This window comes from Leptodactylus fuscus, chromosome 2, assembly GCF_031893055.1.
Source record: "Leptodactylus fuscus isolate aLepFus1 chromosome 2, aLepFus1.hap2, whole genome shotgun sequence".
Taxonomy (NCBI): domain Eukaryota; kingdom Metazoa; phylum Chordata; class Amphibia; order Anura; family Leptodactylidae; genus Leptodactylus; species Leptodactylus fuscus.
In genome coordinates, this window is record NC_134266.1 from 135,177,785 (window position 1) to 135,203,069 (window position 25,285).

Sequence of the window (25,285 nt, forward strand, 5' to 3'; positions counted from 1 at the left end):
ACACCACATGATGGTTTCATCACAGTCTTCCTCACTTCAGCCTAATATTTATGAAAGAAGCCTGAAAACGAGTAGGCTTATACCAGAAGTGTACGTCACACTACATGGCATATGTACTTGTTTGACAGACGGTAACACATTTTTTCCTTCTTTAGATATTGCGTGCAAAAATGGAACATTTTGGTACAGTGTGTTACTTGGCTGCACAATACTTCCACATGATCATACCCTTAATTGAAGCAATGATGTGAACGTCAGTACGCTTTTCACAAATGTAATACATCAACATGGCAGACGTGGTGTTAAACCATTACCTCATCAGAGAAAATTTATATGGCAATATAATGGTTATATGCTTGATTGGGTGAGAATAATGTGCAGCGCTTATAGGGAGTGGAGGCAGGCGTCCCCAATGCATACAGTAATGTGTGTACTGTAATGGTCATAATCATTCACCATTTATTCACTAATTACACATCAATAATTATGTCACATTTTGCACAGTTAACAAAGAAAACCCGGAATTTGCCAGATATGCCGACATACTGTATCTCACATTGAAAGCTGTTGAGGGAAAATTGATGGACTGAGCGTGTGAACAGCAGGCTGCTTGTTGTAGGTGCATTACATAAAGCAAGCGGACAATTAGCTGGAAGTAAAGCAAACATCATCCTCTGGCCCTGTCTCAGAAATGTGGGTGATATGGATATGACTGCTGAACGAATGTACATGCTGCATGCTAAGGTGCGCAAGTAACCTGTTCTCAAGATATCATGTGCTTGTCCCTGCGCCAGAATGGAAATCTAAGCCAGTTAGGAATTGACCTAGATTTCTATTGCAACTCATGGCAGAAAACTGGCGTGAGTTCTAATAAATCTGTAGGACCGAGGTGCGGAAGCCTTGAGGTGCACTTTGGGCGCAAGAAAATGATTTGTGCTAAATGTGCGGCTTAATGTCATTGCTCTATGCCAGTTTTCTGCTGTAGAAGGAATTATAAATTTGGGAGATGTAACATCTTTGCCCATCCAGGCGTTGGCGTCATCATCCGGCCTCACGCTGCGGCGCAGGAGATGTGTTCGGTTGTAATTTATTCCGTTGGTTTCTCTTTGCACTGTCTGAACACTGCCCTATGCCTTTTCTTTGGTAATTGATTTTCCACCACACCCATCTCCTTCACCTTCAGTTTGCTCTGATCCTCTAATGGTTAATCTGGCCTTGCCCTGTGATTGACGGCCTGCCTTCCTGTCAACTCCATGGGCGGGTTCTTCCTCCCTATTTAGCCTTGGCTCCCAGTCACACCAGTGCTTGTTATTGCCGTGCGTATACTTGCTCTTTACTGTCTCTGTTTTGATTACTCTATTTTACTTGACCTTTGGCTTTCCTCACTGACTTCTCTTTTTGGACTCCGATTTGGTACTGCATTGCCCGACTGTTACTGACCCTTGGCTAAGTTGACTTCCCATTGTTGTTGTTCGTCTTGTCTGCGTTTTGTGTGTCATATATTCAGGGAGGGAACGTCTTCGTGGTTGCTGCCTATTACGTAGAATAGGGCCTGGCAATAGGAAGGGACAGTTGGGGGCATAAGCTTAGGGCTCACTGTCTCTTGTGTCCCCTTTCCAGGGTTCCCTAACACTGCCTAACAGGAGAAGTATAATATTTTCCTATATAGTTCTCATTCCTTTTGTAGCCATTCTTGGCTTTGACTCAAAAAAACACAACAAAATCTGCAACAAAAAAAAACTGTGTTTCCGCAACGTTGAATCTCAACCGTGAAGTGGATGAAAAAGATTGTCAGCACTAGGATTGCCCACTCTATCAGCTTATTTCCAGGACAACAGAAACCCATGATGCAATAACATTAAATGGGCTGTCCAACCCCATAATTTTTCTTTGTAAAACAGCTCACAATAATGTAAAATAATATCTATGCTGAGGCAGAGCTCTAAGTAGTTATGATGCCGTCACCAATCAAGCTTGATAAAGGGTGAAATTGCTCATAAAATTGGTGTAGTTTGACTATTCTGATGACTCTGGATTGTCAAGAAACTTTCTTACCTGTATCCTACCTACTGAGTGCCATCCCTTCTATTTGGATATCTTTATACATGTTCAGTGGTCTGTGACAATGGACAACAAGAAACCTACACCATTGAGGACTTTATATGTAATACTAAAGGCAATAACTTATTTACGCTTGTATTTCTTTCACCACATTCCTTGTGGGTCAGACAGTTACAATTATTAAGTTGACTATGCCTCTAAAAAGCTTGGAAAATTCTAGAAGTGGGTGCCATGGCGTTCCAAGCTTCTCATGAGAATGAATTAGAGGTGTACCTGTGTGTACCGTTAACAGGAACCGAAATATACCTTTGTAACCACAAGCCACAAGGGTGGACCCTTCAAGTCTGGTAAGTCCTTAGGATTAACTTCCAAACACCTTAAGGACCCTTGTTCATTGGTTCACATGATATGTACGTGTGACCACACAACCAGCATACTGTTCCGGAAGGAGATGGGTTTTGTCTTCTACAGATAAACAGGTTTGAACATACAAATCAATCCAAGAACAACAGCAAATGACCTTGAGAAGATGCTGGATGAAACAGGTACGACATTATCTGTGTGAACAGTACAACATGCCCTATATCGACCTGCAAGGAAGGAGTCACTGCCATAAGAGGTAGAATGTGAATTAGGATGAAATGTCAGAAATTGCGGAAAACTGACTTATAGTGAATGTGGCTAAGGTGGATGTAAACCCGTCATGTATATATTTATTCTTAAACAATGGCATATGCTAAGCCTATTCAAATCGGATATACTTTTACTAAGCCAAGTGCCAGGCTTGCAAAAAAAGAAAAATTTTTGAGCTATTCGGTGACATTCACAAAGCAGCTCCTACAAAAGCTCTTAGTTAACATCAATACAGACCTGGAGTAAGAAAGGAGCCAGAGGCCTTTCAGCAAAAACAGGTGAGAAAATCTGAATGAAAGGTTCAACATTTGTATAAATGTCATGCAGTTGGTGAAAGGCCAATTCATATTCATGTTCTGCCATTCAAATCCTGTGTATTTTACCTGAGAGCAGCTTAGAAAACATCTAGTACTCTCTAGTGAACATGTCATCTTGCTTTGTTCATGTTTTGTTTTCTTCCTATGCAGCACATTGTATGTTAGTGATGACTGACCAATGTATGGCAGTAATAATAATAATGCATCACAGGCAACTCATAAGCACAATTACGGCTTTACACAGTTTTTGTCACATTTCAAAACCTTGATAAGAATCTAAAACTTTAAAACAAAAAATTCTTGAGGTCGCCATATTCTGACACCTGTCAATTTTTTGCATTGCCTTATATGCAACTGCATAAGGCATCTTATTTTTTTGCAAGGCCAGATGTACTTATACCATTTTGGGGAATGAAATTTTGATCGTTTTTTTGTTCAAATTTTTTTATTTCATCTAGATGAATGAGGGTTGAATTAAACTTTAATTTTTTTTCTAAATTTTATTCAAAATTTTATTTTTAGACCCACTAGGGGTCTTGAACTCCTGGTGGTTTGATCATTAATACAATACAATATGATATATTGCAAAGCTAATGCATTGCAATATATCGTACTATCCATACACTTCTACAATAGGCTGCTTAGTGCAGCATGAAATAGAGGTACACTGATGTACTTCAATAGGCTCCCAGTTGTCATAGCAATGGATCACTGCCCCTAAAATCTTGTTCCAGGGGATGGTGATCCCAGGGAAATTGAAAACATCCTTGTGTAACCAGTAAAATGGTCCCTTGGTCAGATTTGACCAAGGCATCTGTAGGGTTAGTGCTCACGATCAGTGCAGGCACTGATTGCAAGCATTTTCACTGGGTTTCTGCTGCATAATATAGTGGAGCTCCTGAGCAGTTGATAGGTTGAAAGACACAACTGGGAAAGGGTTAAGACAAGCTTCCAACTATACACAATTTTGCATAAATGATTAGTTCAGGTAAATATATGAAACTTTGTATATACCTTATTAAAGAAATATGTTTCCTTCTTTGAAGTCTGTGAAGAAGTTAGGGTGGAAAAAGACACACAAAAAATTGCTGCTGTACTCCTATCTTCTAGATAAGAAGCTACACTTCACGGAATGAGGCAATAAATCTATTAACAGCCTTTTGCTCCTCCCTCCCTTCTCCATAGACTTCTACATGTACAATTTATCTATGTAAACGAACAGTTCATATGAAAATAAGGAGAAATAAAGCAGTCTAATAAGCGAAAAAACAAAAGAGATTCCCTTAATAAGATATATTTACTGTACACAGTTTCTTATATGGAGGTATCCTTTAAGTCCCACTTCCAAAACCAGTCCCAACCATGCCCCAAATCCATCTTAGGCCTGTCTCTACACCTTGCCTCTTTTGGGCAAGGTTTGTAAACTCCTATTCCTTTCCATGATTGAACATGCAGAAATTGCTGGGACTGCCTCAGAAAAATGGTAACTGTTGTGACAAATTTGGGACAGTTGCGAACCTTGTTGTAGGCATTCCGCATGCTGCTATATAGTGGTTACACAATGTTCAGTGGGGGGGAAAGCAGTGGAGGAATTTCTGAATTTATCATTTATGTAATTTGTTATATGTATTTAAGCAGAATTATTTGTTGTGCCAAGAAACAAGGCCTTTACTTTGTATCTGTCAGTGAAATAGGGTATTGCTGAAAGAGAACCTTTGACTTTCTTTGGTACCCACGGTATTATATACCGCTAGAAAGGTGACACTGACCTGAATTCAGTGGACTGTCAGCTTTCCCAATGTGCGAATAGCTCTCCACTGTCAGAAGGGCGGGCTTTAATATCAGTTATATAAAATCGCCAGTGCCAAAGGACGTGAAAGGTTCTCTTTAAATGGAGATGATTTTTTAAAAAAATATGAATTACCATTTTAAAAATTACAATTAATATACAATTTACACAAAATTTATCATGCAGTGCATATTGTTTTGATAAAAGTTGGGAAATTTCAGAAACAATGTTATAAAGGAGCAAGTTATTAAACTGCTATAAAATTCCACCCAGTTGATAAATTCCCCAGTGTTTTCAGGGAAGAATAGGTGCACGATGCAGCATCCAGAACAGCATTAGCATGTCATAATTTTCATAATTATTATTAAATATCACATACAAAACGGACAGAAAATGCTCCCTGCATGTAAAGCTGAATATATGGTTTTTACACATAGCACATAATGCGATATACTCGTGTATGCAGCTCTGATCTAATAAGCACATTAGAAATAATAATATACCATAAATGACATTTAGCTGAAAGCAGCTTATAATACATCCAATCCTCACTAGTAAATGTGTCTTGTTGATGTATATGTATTTAGTTCTGGCGAGCTTTTGGAGATTACATATGACCAGTCACCACATGCTTACATGTTACAGATGGAATGAAAGACATATTAAATAGGAAGCAATTAATGAATTGTACAGGGACGACATTTATGCTCTACATAAATATCCACCATTGAACACCATTTCACTGTATTTATAGGGAAGTAAACCATATAAAAGGTTAAGTACCCTTTTAAATGCATTACTTTAGTTGAAGCTGTGTCGTTTGTTTGAGATACAATTTGCATCATAATTTAGAGTAGCATTCACAATGGCTGGCTTCAGAGCTGAAATCTCCCTGCAAGTGTCTGCACAAAGTGTTATTTGGTGACTGGGATTCTGGGAAGTTTCAGATAGTAATCTATAGAATTGTATGTGAAATGCAGAGCTGGACTATGATACGAATTGTAACCCACGGTCACAGGGTCAGGGAAAAATAAGTAGATCAATGTATTTACAAAATGACTTTACCAGGCACAGATGTATCAGATATATACAGTACTAGCTTCTGCCCACGACTTCGTCTGCGTGTTGTTGGCATCAATGGTTCACCTATTCCAGCGTTTCGGAAGCTCTCAAGCTGGGCTGCTGCTGAACTTGTTCCTTGCACCGTGCCTGTGATTGTTCTGGCATCTCAGCAGCTTGCTGGGACGCCATATAATGAGCGTGTTGTTGGTGTCAATGATCCGTCTGCTCCGGCGTTTTGGCTGCTCTAAGGGTCTATTTACATGGAGGAAAATGGCGCTTTATTGTACGCTGAATTTTCCACACTGAAAAAAAAAGCCTCCCATCGACTTCAATGGGTGCCTCTAGCTTTCCGCTAGTGGAAAAAAAGTTAACGGAACCCATTGAAATCAATGGGAAGCTTTTTTTTAGCGTGGAAAATTCAGTGCCATTTTCCTCCATGTGAATGGACCCTAAGAGTCTCTTGAAGCCTAACTTGCTCAATCCTCTTCAGCTCCTTGAGGAGAAATCTGTTGATTTCTGGCTACCTTCATAGCTCTCATTTTTTTTAGAATTTTGCAACAAAATAGATTTTAGTTTTTCTGACATGTTTCAAATTTGGAAACTGTCAATTTAGATTAAAGGGGTTTTCCCATCTCAGTGTCTCAGTACTCTGCCTTCAGTGTCTACTTCTTACTTCCTATATTTCTCTCCCCCTTCCTCCCTCTGGCTGAATGTGACACAGAACACTTATGCAGATTAGATAATATGCAGATGCTTGTACAAAATGGACTCAGTGTTATCAGTGTGTTTACATAGAGAGATAATAGACTAGGCTTTATCAGCATACTGCAATTAGCTGAACGATTGTCAAGAGAAGTTTAATATTAGTAGGAAATCTAAACTGATAACAGTCGTGAAGACATGTCAATTACCGGGATAAAAAGTAGCCTATGTGTTAATTGAGGTTACAAACTATGTATGTGCCAAATTTCATCCAAATCCATTCAGCCGTTTTTGCGTGATTGAGTAACAAACATACAAACTTTCACATTTACAATATACAGTATAGATTATACAGTATATGACAGAAAACTCTCATTTGCAGCATCGTTTTGATCAGTTATCTTCTGATGATTGTTGCTACCTGAAATATCACCCCTACTAGCTTTGTCTTGCATTTTACAATGAGGTTTTCCACATTACATTCTGCTGTGCGTGTGCCTAGTTTATGTCAACCCTTGTCTCATTTTCTACACTATGCGCCTGATCTATGTAATAGCCAAGAGTTGCCTGCTGACCCCAAACACAATCTAATGACTACATCCCCTGTGCACAAGGGAACATAAACTATGCATTGCTGGATTAACCTTTTCTTCCTCTAGATTGTTGCATGCTGCCAATAATGCCCTGGATTACTGAATTTAATCTTATAGATTAACCCTTTTTGGATTTTGTGGATTATAAGAATATTGGACAGTTTGACCTTGTGATTTATTTGTGTTATTGCCATATTGCTTTATTTCTTATTGACAAGGAGCAGTGGTTTATGTTCATTCTTTGTCCTTGTTAGGTTTAGGTCAAACACTACAGAAAAAAAAGTAACAAAAACCCAGTGGAAAAATAAAACAGAAAAAAATCTTACACTCTTCACTGCTTTTCTGCAGCATTTCTTTCTACAATGTGGGGATGATATTACAGGGTTTATGTCATGGAAAGTATTTTCCTCTCCATCCTGAGAAGGAGGGTCCTTTCCCGATACTGTGCATTCAGCCTGATTTATAAGCTATACCAGATACTGTGGGCATTTAGTATGCAATACAGTGAATATTCAGTCTATATTAAGGTGGATATACCAACTCACCCCACCTGGATAGAACTGGTATGCCCACCAGTGGCGTAACTACCGTGGTAGCAGTGGTAGCAGCTGTCACAGGGCCTGGGACATTAGGGCCCGGTGACAGCCGCTACCCCTGCAGGTTTTTTTCCTTAATAGGCTCCTTAATATCCCCACACCTTCCCTACCGGCAGTAGACAAATCAATGCTAATTGCAGGGCTGCAGATGCTTCTTCCAAAAACTTCCGCACACAGCAGCTTCCTGTTCCGCTCCTCCCCCTCCTCAGTATCGGAGTGTGAAGGGAGACATCCTGTGTGATGTATCTGCTCCCTTCACTGCTAGAAAGAGCTGCACAGCCACATGTAAGTATATTTTTGGATAAAATATGTATAGATATGTATATGTGTTTACATTATGTGTTTTATATACTATGTGAGTTCTGTATGTGTGTAGATAGGTGTGTGTATATGTTGTATATGAATGTATGTGTGTGAGTAGATGTGTATATGTGTAAGTATATACAGCATATCAATGTTTGTGTATCTACCTGTCTATCTATCTCCTATCTATCTATCTATCTATCTATCTATCTATCTATCTATCTATCATCGCATCTATCTATCTATCTATCTATCTATCTATCTCCTATCTATCTATCTATCTATCTATCTATCTATCTATCAATCATCTATCTATCTATCTATCTATCTATCTATCTGTCATCTATCTATCTAGCTATCATCTATCTATCTATCTATCTATCTATCTATCTGTCATCTATCTATCTAGCTATCATCTATCTATCTATCTATCTATCTATCTATCTATCTATCTATCATCTACCGCATCTATCTATCTATCTATCTATCTATCTATCTATCTCCTATCTATCTATCTATCTATCTATCTATCTATCTCCTATCTATCTATCTATCTATCTATCTATCTATCATCTATCTATCTATCTATCTATCTATCTATCTGTCATCTATCTATCTATCTATCTATCTATCTATCATCTATCTGTCATCTATCTATCTATCTATCTATCTATCATCTGTCTATCTCCTATCTATCTATCTATCTATCTATCTATCTATCTATCTATCTATCATCTATCTATTTCCTATCTATCTATCTATCTATCTATCTATCTATCTATCTATCTATTTCCTATCTATCTATCTATCTATCTATCTATCTATCTATCTATCTATCATCTATCTGTCATCTATCTATCTATCTATCTATCTATCTATCTATCTATCTATCATCTGTCTATCTCCTATCTATCTATCTATCTATCTATCTATCTATCTATCTATCTATCATCTATCTATCTATCTATCTATCTATCTATCTCCTATCTATCTATCTATCTATCTATCTATCTATCTATCTCCTATCTATCTATCTATCTATTTATCTATCTATCTCCTATCTATCTATCTATCTATCTATCTATCTATCTATCTATCTGTATTTGCTTCTATACATGTCTACCATTATACATAGTAGAATTCACTGGCGTGACTACCGCCATAGCAGCAGAGGCACTAATTATAATGCCCCTTCAATAGCCCCCACCTAGTATAATGCTCCTTAGTTATTTGCATACAGTATAATGCCTCCCTTGTGACTCCATACAATATAATGCCATTTATGATGTCCCCTTCCAGGTGCCAGTGGCGTAACTACCGTGATAGCAGTGGTAGCAGCTGTCACAGGGCCCGGGACATTAGGGCCCGGCGACAGCCGCTACCCCTGCAGGTTTTTTTTCCTTAATAGGCTCCTTAATATCCCCACACCTTCCCTACCGGCAGTAGAAAAATCACTGCTAATTGCAGGGCTGCAATTAATTAATTATAATTAGTGCAGTTAAGGTATTTTTAAGTGGCGGTTGTGGGGGAGGCAACCACCACCATTACACAGGGCCCACCAATGTGTTAAAATGGCTCTGCTGTGCACTCTACTATATCTACTATACAGGTGATAGCCTGGTTCATCATATTTACCTTCCATGTTTTACAAAAATTACTAAAAAGATTTTTTGAAAATTGATTTAAAGGGGGAAAGTTGATAAAATAAAAAAGAGAGAAAATGTTAACAGGTAAATCACCTACCAAGCCATCATTGCTATAGGGCAGGTCAGCAAAATTGTTAGAGACCACTGGAGCAGGTCAGATTTACCCTTTGAACAAAGGTAACTTTTTATTGTATAAACTTCCCTGTTTTGTATCTCTACTACAAAGAAGGTTAGATATTACTGCCATATGTGCCAATCACCATTGATTGGCTACAGTAAGGACATGATGGGACATTCTGGGTCATGATGTGAGTTATATTAGTAAATTACAAATTATACACTTACAAATGAATATAATAAAATGGAAGGAGGATTTTTCCACCCTCATTATTTTTAAAATGTTCTCATCTTTCCAAACTAAAAAAAATAACATCTTTGTGATTGAGTTTAACTAAACCTTGTCTTTCTATACATGCTGTTTAAAAACCATAGCGTGACCACCTTTACTTTATCAGAAATTTTAGTAGGGAAACACAATTTCTCTCAATACAAAGTCAAAACATTATTGTACAATGCTATCAAAACCCTTGACAGACTGTAATGAATATGACAACCATTAGGTGGCCACATAAAGAAACATACAGCATAATATCGCCTGATAGAGTATCATGAAATCACATTTTTTGTTCACAGTTTGCGCTAGGTCATATTTGTATCTGTATGGAGATAATTCTCACTTGTACCATAGGAAAGTGAATTATAGAAAGCAATCTTCATACTATATGTATTTGGTAAAAGAGTAAAACAACTGTGTATACCAGGGCATATAGCTGTGTTGTTGCAAGTCCGTGACTCCCTCAATGGACCACTGCACAATGTCCCATATGGAGATGACACACAGGAGCGGGTGCGTACTTGAGTGCCTTGACCACATGTGGTTGAGCAACCTCCCCACTGGGACCATCCTTCAGCGGCAGGATCTCCTGAAACAGCAAGAAAATGCAGGGTTAACACTTGGCAGAGTGACGCACATAACAGGCATAATCCTGTCTTTGTTAAAGCACGACATTTGTAGATTAATAATAAGGTACACGGTTTAATCCTTTTTTCTGTATTATTTTGCTAAGTGCCACTGTGATAAAGTATTTCGCTAAGGCCAACATTTTGTCACTGGTAGATTTTATGCCGTGTCTATCTCAATTAGCGAGGCTGACAATCTGCTTTATTCCGTCCTCATCACGGTGCAGCCCCCAGAAACACTGAACAGCCTTCTAGTAACAATACACACAACCTTCTGAACAAATGTGCACCAATCACATCGCCAGTCTGGATTACCATAGGAGAATCACAAAACAACAGCTGAGAATTTGCCAAGGGTGAGACAATGGCAAAATCCCCTCCTTCTGTGGGTGGAATACATTCATTCTCCAAGAATAGAAATGTGTGCATAGGCACACACACAAACAAACACACACAAAACACACAAAGCTCTGACATAAGGGCATTATTAGCAGCCACATAAATATTCATATAAGCAGGCTCCGATGCTTTCTGTCATAAGCGTCCCTGGACTTCATCAATCTCCAGCCGGATAGGAGAAGTGGGCTCATAAATCAGAGGGGTTGGGACCACTTTGTGCTGGAATCACAACTAGGAAAATGCTGAATAAATAAGTTTCAACCATAGATTAAATTTTGTTTTTTCCTCCTCTCACACTCATTCTCGAAGCCCTCCAGAGAAAAGAAGTAAACACGAAAATTCTTCAAATGATTTGGTATGCAAGTATGGGCACTTGACAATAGGTAGAAAGCTCAATTTATATGTAGCATTCCTAGCTGCGTCACAATCCTGCTATGTGACAAGCCAAAAAAAATGGTATTTCCCCTAGTCTAGTGATTTGGGGAATAACAGAGGTGCCAAAAATAAAACTGCAAACAAATAACGGGAGTGTAGAAGCCTGTCTGCCGCCTCCATGGGGTATACAATGAGGCAGGTCATTTTTTAGAAGGCAGAATGAGAGCAAGCACAAGAAGCTGGGGAGATCTAAATTGTCAATTGTCATGCAAGCCTCTAAGTAACTTATCTAGGACTCGCCCAGTGCCAGGCACTCTAATGCAACAGGGATGAATGACTTATCCATTAAACTTACCATTATTTTTATTGCACTCATTTCTGGATAAGCTAGCCAATATGTTTCTGAGCACAGTCCAGCGATATAAAATACTCAGAAGATTGCCATTAAAAACAATAAATCATGAGATTCACATAAGAGTAAAGTTTCTGAAATAGTCACCAAACTATACTTGATATATGGTGGTGAGATGTACCTTGGGGTTGGTGCTCTGTCCCCGGTTTGTATATGCCTTACATCCCATATATCTCATTTTAGATATATTGTACATTGACTTTTTTGTTCTGCACTTTTATGTGACTTTATCATCTGTAAGGAGCTGTATTATATTAGGGGTCATATGCCGCAATTGCTGTGTTTTTGCAGTGATTATATACTGGCTGAACATTGCCCTTTTTACAGCCATTTTTCAGTCTCCATATTTTATACTATATTTTATTATGTACTTTATAGGCTTTAATGAACGAAGATGATAATGATTATTCTAAATAACCTTGTGTTCTGAGTAAACTCTAGGGTTGTTTCTATGTAAAACCCAGTAGAGACCTTAATAATCTCTTCTGATGATATCCTGATGCTGAACTCATGGCCAAGGACTGGCTTTTACCGTAATACTTGTCTTTGAAGCTAGTTATAGGGACCAGAACTCTTATTCTTGGGACAAATAAGATCCCCATAAGACTTTTAGGTTTCACTGTTAGGTAAGAAAAATTTTAGTTTGAGGTGCCATTAAAGGGGTTGTCTGATTAAAGGATTATTCTGTTATCTCACGTCAGCCCCTACCCACAAGATAGAGGATAAATTGCTAATCTGTGCAGGCAAACTGTTGGTCGCTCTCTCCTTCGATCACAAGTATAGGCTCCAGTAGTACCTAGGGCAGTCAGACCCACCAAATGAGCAGGTAACCTCCTATGCTCTGGATACAGGGTACTTGAAACAACTGGAATATCCCTTTTCTTTTTAGAATTTATTGTAAAGTTACTACATGTATCAATTTTGTATACATTATATGTCATCTGAGTATTGCACAAAGCTATGCTTTGACATGTAAAATCTTTTTTTTTCTTTAAATGTAGATTGTAAGCCATATGTGGGCTCCCAAAGTACATTTTTTTTCCTATCAGTATGTCTTTGGAGTATGGGATGGAAATCCACACAAACACTGGGAGAACAAACAAACTCTTTGCAGATGGCTTTTTGCCCTTGGCAGGATTCAAACCCAGGACTCTAGCGCTGCAAGGCGGCAGTGCTAACCACTGAGCCACCATATGGACTCCATGCTTTGTAAAATCTATAGGGTTCCATATATATGTTTTGTTTACATAGACGGAGATTAACTTTTAAAACCTGATTATGGCATTAACTTGAACTTAAAGGAGTCACCAAAGGGAACCTCTGGGGATTCCTGAAATCATGAGAATAGGGACCCACAAGTACTAATCACTTTCATGGGACTTCCAGGATGGATATCTGATAGATATCACCATAATTGTCAGATCGCTATAGTTTCTCAGATCTGAGTGGTCACACTCCCAAAGATTGTTTAACCTCTATTATACATTCATACCTACCCAGTATTATATATTAAAATAATTAATATTTGCAAATGCAATTTTCTAAAATGAAGAGGTATAAATAATTTACCCCCTACCAAAAAGGACAACACCTTTTCGATTTTGTTTTTCTTGTCCTTGGGAACAAAGTAGGTTTCCTCTTGATAAAATTGAGAAGCTGTCAGTCATATGATAGGTGCATGGCATGATTTTTATAGGATTTCGGTGTGGTCTCTATAATGTGCTAGGGTTAGATTTAGGGTGAGGGTTGTTTGGGTGGTGGACCTGGCTCCAGGTATCATTTAGAGAGCTGGAGGTATCCTAATAAAAGCCCATAGATTCTGGGTCGAACCATCTCCTCCTCTCTGTGTATGGAGATGGAGCCATTGTGTTCTGATCATGCTGAACTGACCAGGTCAAGGAATGTCGAGCTCAGCAGCACTTACCACAGAACTGTATAAAAGCTAAGCCATGCCCACAGGACTTACCAATGAACCTATCAATGAAGTATTGGACCAAAAAAAATTGTACACCTTAATAAATAGACTGACAGAGAGTAAGATGCAATAATCACAAGTGAGAAGTGTAGCATAAAGCTTGTCATACAGAATTGTTGTGCATTGTCACTTCAGGATGGAAAGAGAACAACTGCAGTGTTCTCTTATGGGAATACTGTACAGAAAATTGTCTGCCACCATAATCTCTACTTTGCCTCACACATCTCCAATTCTGGGAGTTCCCCCTAAAATTTCAAACATATTTGTCAATGATAATAGAATTTCCTCCAATAAATCTTAAAATGTCCTAGTTTTAAGGCCATGTCCACCTTTGCAAACACATTTTTATTGCCTCTAAAATACAAAATGAAGCAACTTTGCAATAGGTTGTAATAATAAACTTACTATAGTTCTGTGGTTCTGTGGCTCCTATGAAAACAACGCACATCTATGGTAACAGGTAACAAACCTTATACACCATAGAATAATCCTAAAGTCACATTTTGTTTCAGTTATAGAATGTTCACACTACCATTCTAAATCTCCATAAATGTCCATCCGTTATAGGATGAAAAAAAAGCCTTTAACATCCCCTCCATCCGCTCCTGTTCCTATTCACTCTAGCTTTCTTCCATCATATTTGCTTATTACTTTTTCTTCCTTCAGAAAAGTAAGGCTAGGTTCACACTAGTGCTAGGGGACCCGAAGGACGGAAACTCCGTCTTCCTGAAAAAGTGGTTAACTGTGGAAACCTGCGGAACCCACAGATCATAATGGGGTCCACTGGCTTTCTGCCAATTTTGTACTGAAATTGGTGGAGAAAACTTTTCTCTGCGCTGATTTAAGCAGAATCTCAGGTGGGTTTGTCCAAACAGGAGTGTGAACCTAACGTAATACACGTGATGGAAGAAAGCTTCTTTTTTATAGCGCCATCATATTCCGCAGCGCTTTACAGACATTGACAGTTACTGTCCCATATAGGGCTCACAATCTATATTCCCTATCAGTATGTCTTTGAAGGAAACCGGAGTACCCAGAGGAAACCCACGCAAACACGGGGAGAACATACAAACTCCTCGCAGATGTTGTCCTTGGCAGGATTTGAACCCAGGACTCCAGCTAACCATTGAGCCACTGTGCTGCTATATCATATTCTGCTGGCAGAACAGACTGCATGTACAACATGACATGTTCCCTTTAAAATATCTTTCTGATTGGGATCCATGTATTGTGCAAGCTTGCAAACAACAGGCTGTTTCCACAGCAGGATCATGGCTGCTATCATATGACAACTAAAAAGTAAGCACCTGACCTTTTGTTTTGTGGGTTAAGAAACCTAACATGGCTTATCCAATATAATGAGATATTTGACCCGAACATGTTTCCACTTCGTGTTCCATCAGCAGGCAAAAGGTCAGCAGCTCATTTCTGGATTGTTAAATGCTAAAACTTACCAGGCCTGTATGGCCTTAGGTAATTACCACCCCGGCACCTCTTCTTACATCTCCTGCTTTCCTGTCACTCACTCCCTTTAACCCCTGTCACACCAACATGTCGCACCAACAGCTCGATGTGATTCTGTATTGGTTTAGACTTTGACATGTAAATCAGGCTTAAATGGAGTCAGTCACTAGGAAACTCGATGTCAAGCCAGTCACAGCACATTATAGAGGGCACTATACTACGTTCTTTCATATCTTTAGATTGCCACACTACATGCACCTTGAAAAAGCAAACAAGGCACAAGTGGAATCTGGGGGTGGCAAGGTATTAAAGTGTAACTAAACTTTCGGACAACTTTTGATTTTCTGGTAGTATTTGTATCATAAATACATTTTTAAATATACATTATTAACACATTTTGGATCCTTTCTAAAATAAATCCTGTTCCTGCCTTTCACTCAGTGGCGTAACTACCGGGGTAGCAGGGGTAGCGGCTGCCACAGGGCCCGGGACATTAGCTACCGCTGTGTTTTTTTTCCCCTTAATAGGTCCTTACTAATAGGCCCTTTTCCCTTAAAAGGAGTTACTCCACCCGGTAACAGGTCCTATTTACTTACCGATCCTACCACGGGCCCCTACAAACACTATTATTATACTCAGGGGTCTTTTCAGATCCCCAAGTAATGATTGGAGGCCCGCGAGAGGTAAGGGAACAAAAAAAACACAGCTACTTACCTTTCTGAGCTCCATACAGGCTTCAGGCCTAGTTGTGTGACGTCCCTGATGTCACTTTACTGGGACCTGCGTCCCGGGTTATGTGACGTCCTGACATCATTGAAGATGGCCGACACCACTGAGGATTGCAGCGGAGCTGGGGATAGGTAAGTGACAGTGTTTTTTTATGTTTTTATTCCCCCTCGGTCTCTGATTATTATACTCTGAGGTCTGAAAAACCACCCAGAGGATAATAATTGTTCATGGGTGTCCACAGTGGGCATAATAATGTGTGCAGGGGACACTATAGGGAATAATACTGTGTGCAGGGGCCACTATGGGGCATAATAGAGCGCGCAGGAATGTGTGTGTGTGTGTGTGGGGGGGGATTCAGTCGGCCAAGATCTTCCGTGTCGGTTGGGGAGGCCCCATGTCAAAAGTTCGCCACGGGGCGCCGCCATTCCTGGTTAAGCCACTGCTTTCACTAATCCTGTGTCTGAAAGTGCCCGGTCTACTGAATATAGGGTCTGCAGTGCTCCTCTTCCGTCAGGAAGGAGTTAATAGGAGCATTGCAGATACTCTAGATTCAGCCAGACTGAATTCCATGTGGGAAAAAAAAAAAAACAGTCCTCAAGCTCGGGGAAGGGGCAGACAGACAACCAAAACACCCCCTCCCCTTCCCCGGCACCCAGCAACTACTGCACCCAAAAACCATTTTAATTCTTGAAATTTTCCAGTAGCTGCTGCATTTCCCCCCTAGGCTTATACGCAATTCAATAAGTTTTCCCAGTTTTTTGTGGTAAAATTAGGGGGGTCAGCTTATACTCGGGTCGGCTTATACTCAAGTATATACGGTAACCTATTTATTTCTTATTTCAGATGATATGAAGGTTACAATCTGGTCCCAGAGTTATCACTGGTTGAAAACACAGTCAGGAATAGGATTTTCTCTTTCATGTGGCATCAAAAGAAAGTTTGTACGTGATATAATGACCAAGATACAATTGTTTGAAGGTACCCTCCCCTACCCTTGTTTTTTGTACATGTTACATAGCACTGTGCTCCACACTCAGTAACATTCATTGAGAGGAAGGAACTGAAACAAGGGAAAGAGTAAAACAAAACACAGGATTTCACAGAAAGGATCCAAAATGTGTTAATAAAGTATATTACAAAATGTATTAATGACACAAAAACAGTAAATATAATAAATAAAATTTAGTTAACTAGATAAGGTTTAGTTACACTTTATGATTTGAATTCTGGGCCCTTGGAGGCTTTGGTACCCCAATTACATATGAGCCTTGCTTGCATAATTATAAAAATACCTTTTACAAGGAAATGCTACATGTACTGGACCAAAGGTATCCTGGTACTCCGCATCATGTCCCCTACAAGACACCTTGGCTGGTTTATTAGCAAATGTCATAGTGATAGAGTGCCTTTATGGTTGAATGTTGTGACCTAAAAGCTTGCTAGCTTTATTTTATAGCTACACAATTGTCCAGAGACAGGTTTGCCTTTTATGACTTTTATATGTTGAAACTAAATGAGACCTGAATATTTTAGGTTTTACAGAGACTCTTTGTTTGAAAGTGTGTTCTGTTGAGAATGAAAGACTATTTATTAGTCATGGTTATAATACACTACACTGCTTGCCAAATAATAATAATAATAATAATAATAATAATACTAATTATATTGCTAGAAATGTTTTACTAATATATATATATATATATATATATATATATATATATATATATATATATATATAATGTGTAACACCCTGTTATTCCTTTTTTAATATAACATCAGTTGCTAGCATACATTTTTATGAGGTGTTTTGGTCCCAACCAGTTACCCCCTATTTCACAGAAGAGTTTGACCCATAAGTTCTTCTTCAATTCTTAAGACTGGGGTGTTTTGCATCCAAGTTTGAATTGTGCAAAAGGTCAGAAATGTGTACTGCCATGCCATTCATTCTAGTGCAGTGGTTCTCAAACTGTGGGTCGCGACCCCGCATGGGGTCGAACGACCAAAACACAGGGGTCGCCACATACCTCCCAACCATCCCGGTCGGTGGGAGGTATGTCCCGATTTCAACTGATCGGCGCCCGGAGGACGCCGATGAGTTGAAAACACAGGTGATTAAAGCAGGAGCTGACACAGCCAGCTCCTGCTTTAACGCTGTGCTGCGACTTCTGTCACATCGCGGCTACAACTATGTGAGTGAGCGGGTAGCGGGGGAGCGTTGGAAGGTGAGTGTAAGTGTTTTGTTTTTTTTAACATTAAGGTGGAATATAATGAAGGGGCAGATGAAGGGGGGGACAGCATGACACTGGGGGCAGAGATGGAGGGACATGAAACTGTGGGCAGATGAAGGGGGAACATGAAACTGGGGAACAGATGGGGACATGAAACTGGGGGAAGAGATGGGGGGACATGAAACTGGGCAGATGAAGGGGGGGTATGGCTTGACACTGGAGGCAGAGATGGAGGGACATGAAACTGGGGAAGAAATGAGGGGACATGAAACTGGGGGAAGAGATGGGGCGACATGAAACTGGGGGCAGATGAAGGGGTTATATGAAACTAGGGGAGAGATGGCGGGGGACATATAATGTACGGGTGACTGTAGGAGGATTATACTGTGTGGGAGCACATGAAAAATGAAAGAGAATGGGCGGAGTCAACACAAAAGTGCGTGGAGCTAAATTCGCCGCTGCGCGCGCCGCATAATTTCTCCCTCTTTCTAATCTTCAAAAGTTGTGAGGTATGCCTAAAGCTGTAAGAAAATACATATTTCTGAGAAGCTGCGCTACTGTCTGCAGCAGCGCTATTCAGCTGGAATGCACGCCGTTATGGATGCGTATTCCAAACTGAATGGGGTCACCGAAACATGAGGAACTGTATTGCGGGGTCACGGCATTAGAAAGGTTGAGAACCACTGTTCTAGTGGGAATAGCAGGAGATAAGTGAAGTACAGCAAGCACTCTGCTATCTCTGATGGTTTCCAAAGAAATAAATGACAGTGCACATTTCCAACCTGCTTCTGCATTCAAAGTGGGATATGGAACGCCCCTGTTCTCAGGATTACTGGGGGTCCCAGTGGCTGGACCACACCAACAGCAAGTTAGCTCCTATATTAATGTAATATGTCCAGCTCTGTGTTACACTTTGCATTTAATATAATCTATATACAAAGTTGAGTAATTTAGAGAATATATTACAATAAGTGTTTTCTACTATACAGCCTCTACTAAATATTCAATGGTGTCTGCAACAAGCATGTCAACAAGCACATTCTCATACTCATCCCTAAAAGCTTAGCTGGCACTCTACAAGGTAGTAGGGCACTTAGTTGTTCCTATTTTAGATTACTGCACAGCGTCTGATGAAAAAATGCCACTTTCCAGAATGTAAATCATCAGTCCATGCTTTGTGCAGACACTAAGGCCCGGATCACATCTGCATTTGGGTTTCCATTCCGAGTGTCCTGCAAGCAGCACTTTTCTTTTTTTCTTTTAATGTAGATTGTGAGCCCCATATGGGGATCACAATGTACTTTTTTTAAAATTTAAGTATGTCTTTGTAGAATGGGAGGAAATCCACGCAAAGACGGGGAGAACATACAAACTCCTTGCAGACATACCTCCCAACTTATGGAGAACCGAAAGAGGGACAAAATGTATGCGCGCCACGGCAAATTTAGCCCCGCCCACTTTTGTGTTGACTCCGCCCACTCGTTAATTTTTCATGTGCCCGCACACAGTATAATTCTCCTACAGTCACCCGTAAATTATATGTCCCCCCTCTATCTCTCCCCCAGTTTCATATACACCCTTCATCTGCCCCCAGTTTTATGTCCCCCTTCCATCTCTGCCCCCAGATTCATGTCCCCACATCTCTGCCCCCGTGTCATGCCGTCCTCTCCATCTCTGCCGGCAGCAGCGGCGAAGCGAGGAGCTGACATAGGTCAGCTCCTCGCTTCAGCCGCATATGTGTCAGCGAGAGAGGCGCGCAGCCGCATATGTGTTCATCTGGACGCAGATCTGAGTTGAAATCGAGACATACCTCCCTCCAACCGGGACCGCGGGACATGTTACCCAAATCGGGAATGTCCCGTGGAAATCGGGACGGTTGGGAGGTATGCTTGCAGATGTTGTTCCTGGCGGGATGCAAACCCAGGACTCCAGCATTGCAAGGCTACAGTGCTAACCACTGAGCCACCGTGCTGCCCCCTGCAAACAGCACTTTTCTCTCCACAGTTTCGTGCAGAAACTGAGCGTAAAACCACACGGACCCCATTACAGTCTATGTGGTCCACGGGTTTCCTTAGGTAACCACTTTTTTATGCTTATAGGTTCCCGTTCAGGGGGGGTCCCCAAGCGCACTCCCTGAACGGAAACCCAAGCGCAGATGTGAACCGGGCTTGAACCAGCAGCGAAAGGGGAGCGATTTTGTCTCTGAAACCTGCACAACTGTGAATGCAGCTCTAGACTATAACATAGGCTGAAAGTCCCAAACTATTTATAAATTTACCCTTTTAAAGAGGTTGTCCCTCCCCAAATGTATTTTTATATTGATTATATGTATATCCATATTTCATCCGTATGTGATCTGTGGGGGTCTGACATTCGTTGCAGCCCCGTTCACAGCAAAGCAGTGATTCCAGGGAAGTGCAGTACAGCTCCGATTACTTGATTAGGACAGAAGGCACATGTTCCTGTCCAATACTATATCTGCGAGCACCTAGATATTACCATATGAATGTCTGACCCCCACACATCACATATCATTGACATATTATGTGAATAGATCAGTTTAAAAAAAACATTTGAGAGCTAAACAACCCCTTTAAGAAGATGAGTTCTATATCTAACCTATAAGATATGTTGTAAAGTGAGCATACAAATTAATCTTTACTCTTCCAAATTTGCAGAAAGTTCAAAGGGGATTTCTGGGACTTTTGAATTGACTACCTATTCTTAGAGTCACAGGGGGTCCAATACGCAGGACCCATTGGATCAGTTGGAGGAAGTGGCAGTGATGCTCCCTGAGTTTAGCAGCAATACTAAGCCAAGCTGCCATACAAATGTACTTTGCTGTGGTTACTAAGCACAGAAGAAGCTGCAGCAGTCACCTGAACACTATAGCCCGTTCATACAGCAGACTGGCCGGGTGGACCAGCGCCCCTGCTGATCTTTAATTGCTGACCTGTCCTAAGGATAGGCCATTAATTAATAAATCCGAGAAAATCCCTTTAAGAGCATTTGGCCTACATATGAATAGGAAAAAGGGAACAACACATAGGATAAATTGTGGTAAGGAAGGATTCGACTCATTGTTGCTGCAGGGAGGTAGGACAGCAAGTGGGGAGTAGGACCTCATCACTATTCAGTGATGCTAGTAAAAGGTAGCGCGGTAGCTGTAACAACCTCAAATCAATTTCCATAAACAGAAGAACCTATGTCAAAATTAATAGGCAACATAGATGATCTTGCAGCATACATGTTCAGTGAATCTCATGAATTAAAATTTTAAAAATTAAAATTTTAGTAATTAAAATGTAAAATATTTTCATAGACAAGTGAAGGATCCTAACAAATTAATAGAATATGTACAATACATATCTTAAGTGGTGTCTATCTTCAAGATTGTCTGTGATTCACTACTGTAGTTTTTCCATTTTGGATTTCTTACCCACCATTATATATAAGCTAGTTGCACTATAGAGTATCCTTTAGCCAATTGATACTGTTAATAGTAATTTGTTTTCTATTGTACTTGAACATTGTCTTATTTGTTGATATATAATATTTATACTGTTATTATGATTCCACTAATATCTATGAACATATTCTAGGTAGATAAAAAGAAGCATTTTTATCTAAAGATCCAATGAGACCTCATTGCATTGCATGTAAAAGTTGTAATAAAATATGACTTTCAAGACTTCATCTTACCTGTCTGTGCCATGTATACAGCAGGCTCATCTGCAGATCGTGGCCTCTGGGTTTTGACCTTCTGGTTCTCTTCCTGCTCATCCTCACCTAGAAAGGGAAAGAAGGTCAGAGACTAAGACGCATGCTATACTACACAAACAAAACCTGAAACTCACCGGTACTAAGCAGAAAAATTGGAATCAGGGAGATTGAAATATTATTTGACAGTAAGATAAATTCACTAGCAATTTTGGTATATTATGAACACAGGTAACTCATAATAGAAAATCAAGCTAAAGTAATGTAGCAAACTAGTGACCTTGAATAAAAAGTGATTGCCCCTCAGACACGTAAGAAACCATGTAACATACTAATATAATAGATAATACATGCTGCTTATTGAAGACAAACAGGCATGAACCTTGCCATGAGCAAAAGACTGTACAAGTACTATTATAGAAATCACAGAAGAGGCGTCAAAAAAGGTATTTGGTTGGCTATGCTTGTTAAATATTATGATATTACAATATTCATGGAATACATAGTGTTAACACTCTGCAGACTTCACTCTTCTATAGTTTGGTACATGGGTGCGGTTAGGGTACACCATTTTAGAATTGTCCTTATAAAGCAACAACACCCCCTCTCATGAACATAAATGAGTGACAGACACACATGTCTGGGCCGTGGTGGTCGTCGTGTGGTGGTGGTCGGTCATCCATGGGGATCTATGGCAGGTCTGCCTGCTATCTCTCTCTGTTACACTGAACAAGACGTTGTGACCACCCCAGAGTCTATCAACCAGATGATCAAGCAAGAACCAAGCTGGAACTCAACAAGATATCCAGATTAAGAAACCCAACTATGAGCTTCTCTGATGATGTAAGATAATGAGACATTGACTGATATTTCTGTTATTCTGGAAGTTTTCCCTGTGTTCCTGTTTTTTCTTGAAGACATTAATAAACCTCCATAATATTTTTATAATAAGGAGCTTAGTCTTCTCTCTTAAGAGCTCTCAGCACGTGATCACAAATTTCACCAAATGTCGAATATTTTACAATGCTACTAACTAACTGGCCAAAATGGATCAGAAAGGATATGAAAGCCCATTGAATTATTGTGAGAACCATTATCTCCCAATGGATAAAACTTGGAAAGGTTGTGGATCAGTCCAGGAGTGGTTGGCGCCCCAGCTTACTACAACTAGTACTACTAAATTTGTAGGGAGTTGCTTATAATAAATGTGAGGCGGGTGATTTTATCGCACCTCAGTTATCACAATTCTTGCTTTTTCAGTGGGTAGATTGATATTGTTTGGCAGGAGGTTGTCAAGGACAGAACTCTCTAACAACTGCTAGCGCTGAATACAATACACTTCAACCCCCCCAACCCCCCTCATACTAAACAGTAATAGCAAGCAGAGCTGTATACAGCAAGAGAGCGTAGGCAAAATGTATGCACTTATTTCATAAAAGACAGTACAAAGCAATTCACACAAGAGTGTTTGGACTGAGTATTTGGTTAATGTGTAATTCTAAGGCATCATAAATCAGTAAGAGGGTGTTCACACTACCGTCGGTGTCCGACAGCTAGTGTCCCCTGCTAATGTCCATGCAAAAACTTGTGCGGACATTAGCAGCGGACACTAGCTGTGTCCGTGACATTTTGCATTGATTTAAATGGAGATCAGGTGCGTTCTTTTACAGTCCGTATCTGTCCTTAACTGTCCGTTCCCAAAAATCTCCGATTTTTCAAGCAGACGGCAAAAACCTATATGTAGGTTGGACGTCTTTGGGAACGGACACTTAAGGGCAGGTACGGACTGTAAAAGAACGCACCCGATGTTCATTTAAATCAATGCAAAATGTCACGGACACAGCTAGTGTCCACTGCTAATGTCCTCACAAGATTTTTAACGGACATTAGCAGCGGACACTAGCTGTCGGGACACCTACGGTAGTGTGAACGCTCTCTAAGACGATGTAAGTTCAGGTCACAAGAGCAACAGTTAGGACAGGAAATATGACACAAAAACTGGATTTTCAGCCTGAACATTGTAGCATGAAACTGTCAGGATACGGAATCGCCGCGGTCTCGTTGCTGCACGGCAACTCCCCGGGAGACGTATTAAGAGTTCTATTGGTTGTGCTTAGGTGATTAAGGGTTAATCTTTTCCTTGCTCTCAGTTCTCCATGCCATTAGTCATCACAGGTGTTGTGGGTTGTTTTCTCTGCTGCTATTTAAACCCCACCCAGGCATGGATCCTTGCCAGCCATTCACTTTGTTTTGTCCTGGTCTCCTGCTCTGTCAGTTTTCCTGTCTGAGAGTCTTTCAGTCTGTGTTTTGGTTATTGTATACTTGGCTTGTATTTTGACTATTTCTTGTCTTCTGATTCGGTACTTTACTCTTATCTCCTGGCTTGACCTCTGGCTCGTCTGACCTCGCTTTCTCTACTGTGTTTTTGCTGGGACTTGTGGTCTTCCTTTGTTCCATGCTGTTTTGTCTTTTGTTTTGCATTGCATGTTACACTGTGCTTTCTGCTTAGGTGTGACCCTCGTGACCCCAGTCCCTAGCACTTTCAGGGCCTCCTCTTCCCTGACCCTAGCCACCTGGACAGTAGCGTAGGAGTCGTGGCAGGCGCACTTCAATTAGGAAGTGCATTGGTCTGCCTCATCTCAGATCTATAGCATAGTTATAGCTGCAGGGCCTACGACCCCTTTTGTCATTAGTTGCACAGTGTTGCTTTCCCAGCTGTGTCACTTTGCACTGCCTGACCCTGACTCCAGTCCTTACATAAACCTCCCTACCTGTGCCAACAAAATATGTACCATATTTATACATAAATAGAGATGAGCGAACAGTGTTCTATCGAACACATGTTCGATCGGATATCAGGGTGTTCGCCATGTTCGAATCGAATCGAACACCACGTGGTAAAGTGCGCCAAAATTCGATTCCCCTCCCACCTTCCCTGGCGCCTTTTTTGCACCAATAACAGCGCAGGGGAGGTGGGACAGGAACTACGACACTGGGGGCATTGAAAAAAATTGGAAAAAGTCATTGGCTGCCGAAATCAGGTGACCTCCATTTTAGACGAATAGTGGATTTCAAATCCGGGTCATATGAGAATGTGAACTTTGTGACTATGAGACAGGGATAGCTGTACAGGCAGGGATAGCTAGGGATAACCTTTATTTAGGGGGGAATGTTATTAAAAATAACTTTTTGGGGCTCTATCGGGTGTGTAATTGTGATTTTTGTGAGATAAACTTTTTCCCATAGGGATGCATTGGCCAG

At 40.3% G+C, this 25,285-nt stretch overlaps 1 protein-coding gene across 3 annotated transcripts in view; it reads right to left on the minus strand.

The window, feature by feature from the left end:
* The window catches only part of ADGRB2 (adhesion G protein-coupled receptor B2), a 390,112-nt gene that overhangs the window by 100,526 nt on the left and 264,301 nt on the right, over nucleotides 1-25,285 (minus strand). For all 3 annotated transcript variants that reach the window (XM_075264673.1, XM_075264671.1, XM_075264672.1), the window contains exons 3-4: nucleotides 22,007-22,093; nucleotides 10,521-10,685 (exon numbers count right to left, since the gene is read on the minus strand). In XM_075264673.1, the coding sequence (XP_075120774.1) occupies nucleotides 10,521-10,685; nucleotides 22,007-22,093 (252 nt within the window). The remainder of the gene's footprint in view (nucleotides 1-10,520; nucleotides 10,686-22,006; nucleotides 22,094-25,285) is intronic.